The sequence below is a fragment of the Cynocephalus volans genome, chromosome 4 (assembly GCF_027409185.1).
Source record: "Cynocephalus volans isolate mCynVol1 chromosome 4, mCynVol1.pri, whole genome shotgun sequence".
Classification (NCBI taxonomy): domain Eukaryota; kingdom Metazoa; phylum Chordata; class Mammalia; order Dermoptera; family Cynocephalidae; genus Cynocephalus; species Cynocephalus volans.
In genome coordinates, this window is record NC_084463.1 from 106,982,995 (window position 1) to 106,984,366 (window position 1,372).

The 1,372-nt window shown below is 43.5% G+C and overlaps 1 protein-coding gene across 1 annotated transcript; it reads left to right on the forward strand.

Moving 5' to 3' along the window:
* Window positions 1–837: 837 nt before the first annotated feature.
* Window positions 838–1,372, forward strand: LOC134376884 (small ribosomal subunit protein uS11-like). The gene has a single exon (XM_063095457.1). The coding sequence runs from the start codon at window positions 862–864 to the stop codon at window positions 1,315–1,317; it is 456 nt and encodes a 151-aa protein (XP_062951527.1). The 5' UTR covers window positions 838–861; the 3' UTR covers window positions 1,318–1,372.

Consider the following 1,372-nt stretch of genomic DNA (forward strand, 5'->3'; position numbering starts at 1 on the left):
ACCATAAAACTCTTAGAAGAAAACATAGGGGAAATACTCCTTGACATTAGCCTTGGCAATAATTTTTTGGATATGACACCAAAAGCACAGGCAAAAAATGTAAAAATACAACATCAGACTAACTATCCTCTTCACATAGAAGGAAACAATCAACAAATGAAAAGGCAACCTACAGAATACGAGAAAATATTTTCAAAACATTTATCTGATAAGGGGTTAATATCCAAAATATATAAAGAACTCACACAACTCAATAGTAAAAAACCAAACAAACCAATTAAGAAATGGGCAAAGGCCACTTTTCTGAAGATGTACTAATAGTCAACAAGTACATGAAAAGGTGCTCAACATCACTAATCATAAGAGAAGTGTAAATCAAAACCACAATGAGATATCACCCTACACCTGTTAGGATGGCTATTATCAAAAAGACAAGAGATGGGCCGGCCCGTGGCTCACTCGAGAGAGTGCGGTGCTGATAACACCAAGGCCCCGGGTTCGGATCCCATATACGGATGGCCGGTTCGCTCACTGGCTGAGCGTGGTGCTGACAACACCAAGTCAAGGGTTAAGATCCCCTTACCGGTCATCTTTAAAAAAAAAAAAAAAAGACAAGAGATAACAAGTGTTGGTGAGGATGTGGAGAAAGGTGAACCTCTGTATACTGTTGGTAGGAATGTAAATTAGTACAGCCACTATAGAAAACAGTATAGAGGTTCTTCAAAAAAATTAAAAATAGAACTACCATATAGTCCAGCAATCCCACTGCTGAGTGTATATCCAAAGGAAATAAAAATAAGTTTCTCAAAAAGATATCTGGCTTTTTTTTCCAGTGGCGGAGTCCAGAGACGACGCGCAGAAATGGCACCTCGCAAGGGGAAAGAAAAGAAGGAAGAACAGGGTATCAGCCTTGGACCACAGGTGGCTGAAGGAGAGAATGTATTTGGTGTCTGCCATATCTTTGCATCCTTCAATGACACCTTCGTCCATGTTACTGATCTTTCTGGCAAGGAAACCATCTGCCGTGTGACTGGTGGAATGAAAGTAAAGGCTGACCGAGATGAATCCTCGCCATACGCTGCCATGTTGGCTGCCCAGGATGTGGCCCAGAGGTGCAAGGAGCTGGGCATCACTGCCCTACACATCAAACTCCGGGCTGCAGGAGGAAATAGGACCAAGACCCCTGGACCTGGGGCCCAGTCAGCCCTCAGAGCCCTCGCCCGCTCAGGAATGAAGATTGGGCGAATTGAGGATGTCACCCCCATCCCCTCTGACAGCACCCGAAGGAAGGGAGGTCGCCGTGGTCGCCGTCTGTGAACAAGATTACTGTTTTCTGTTAATAAATTGCCTTTGTGTAAACTAAAAAAAAAAA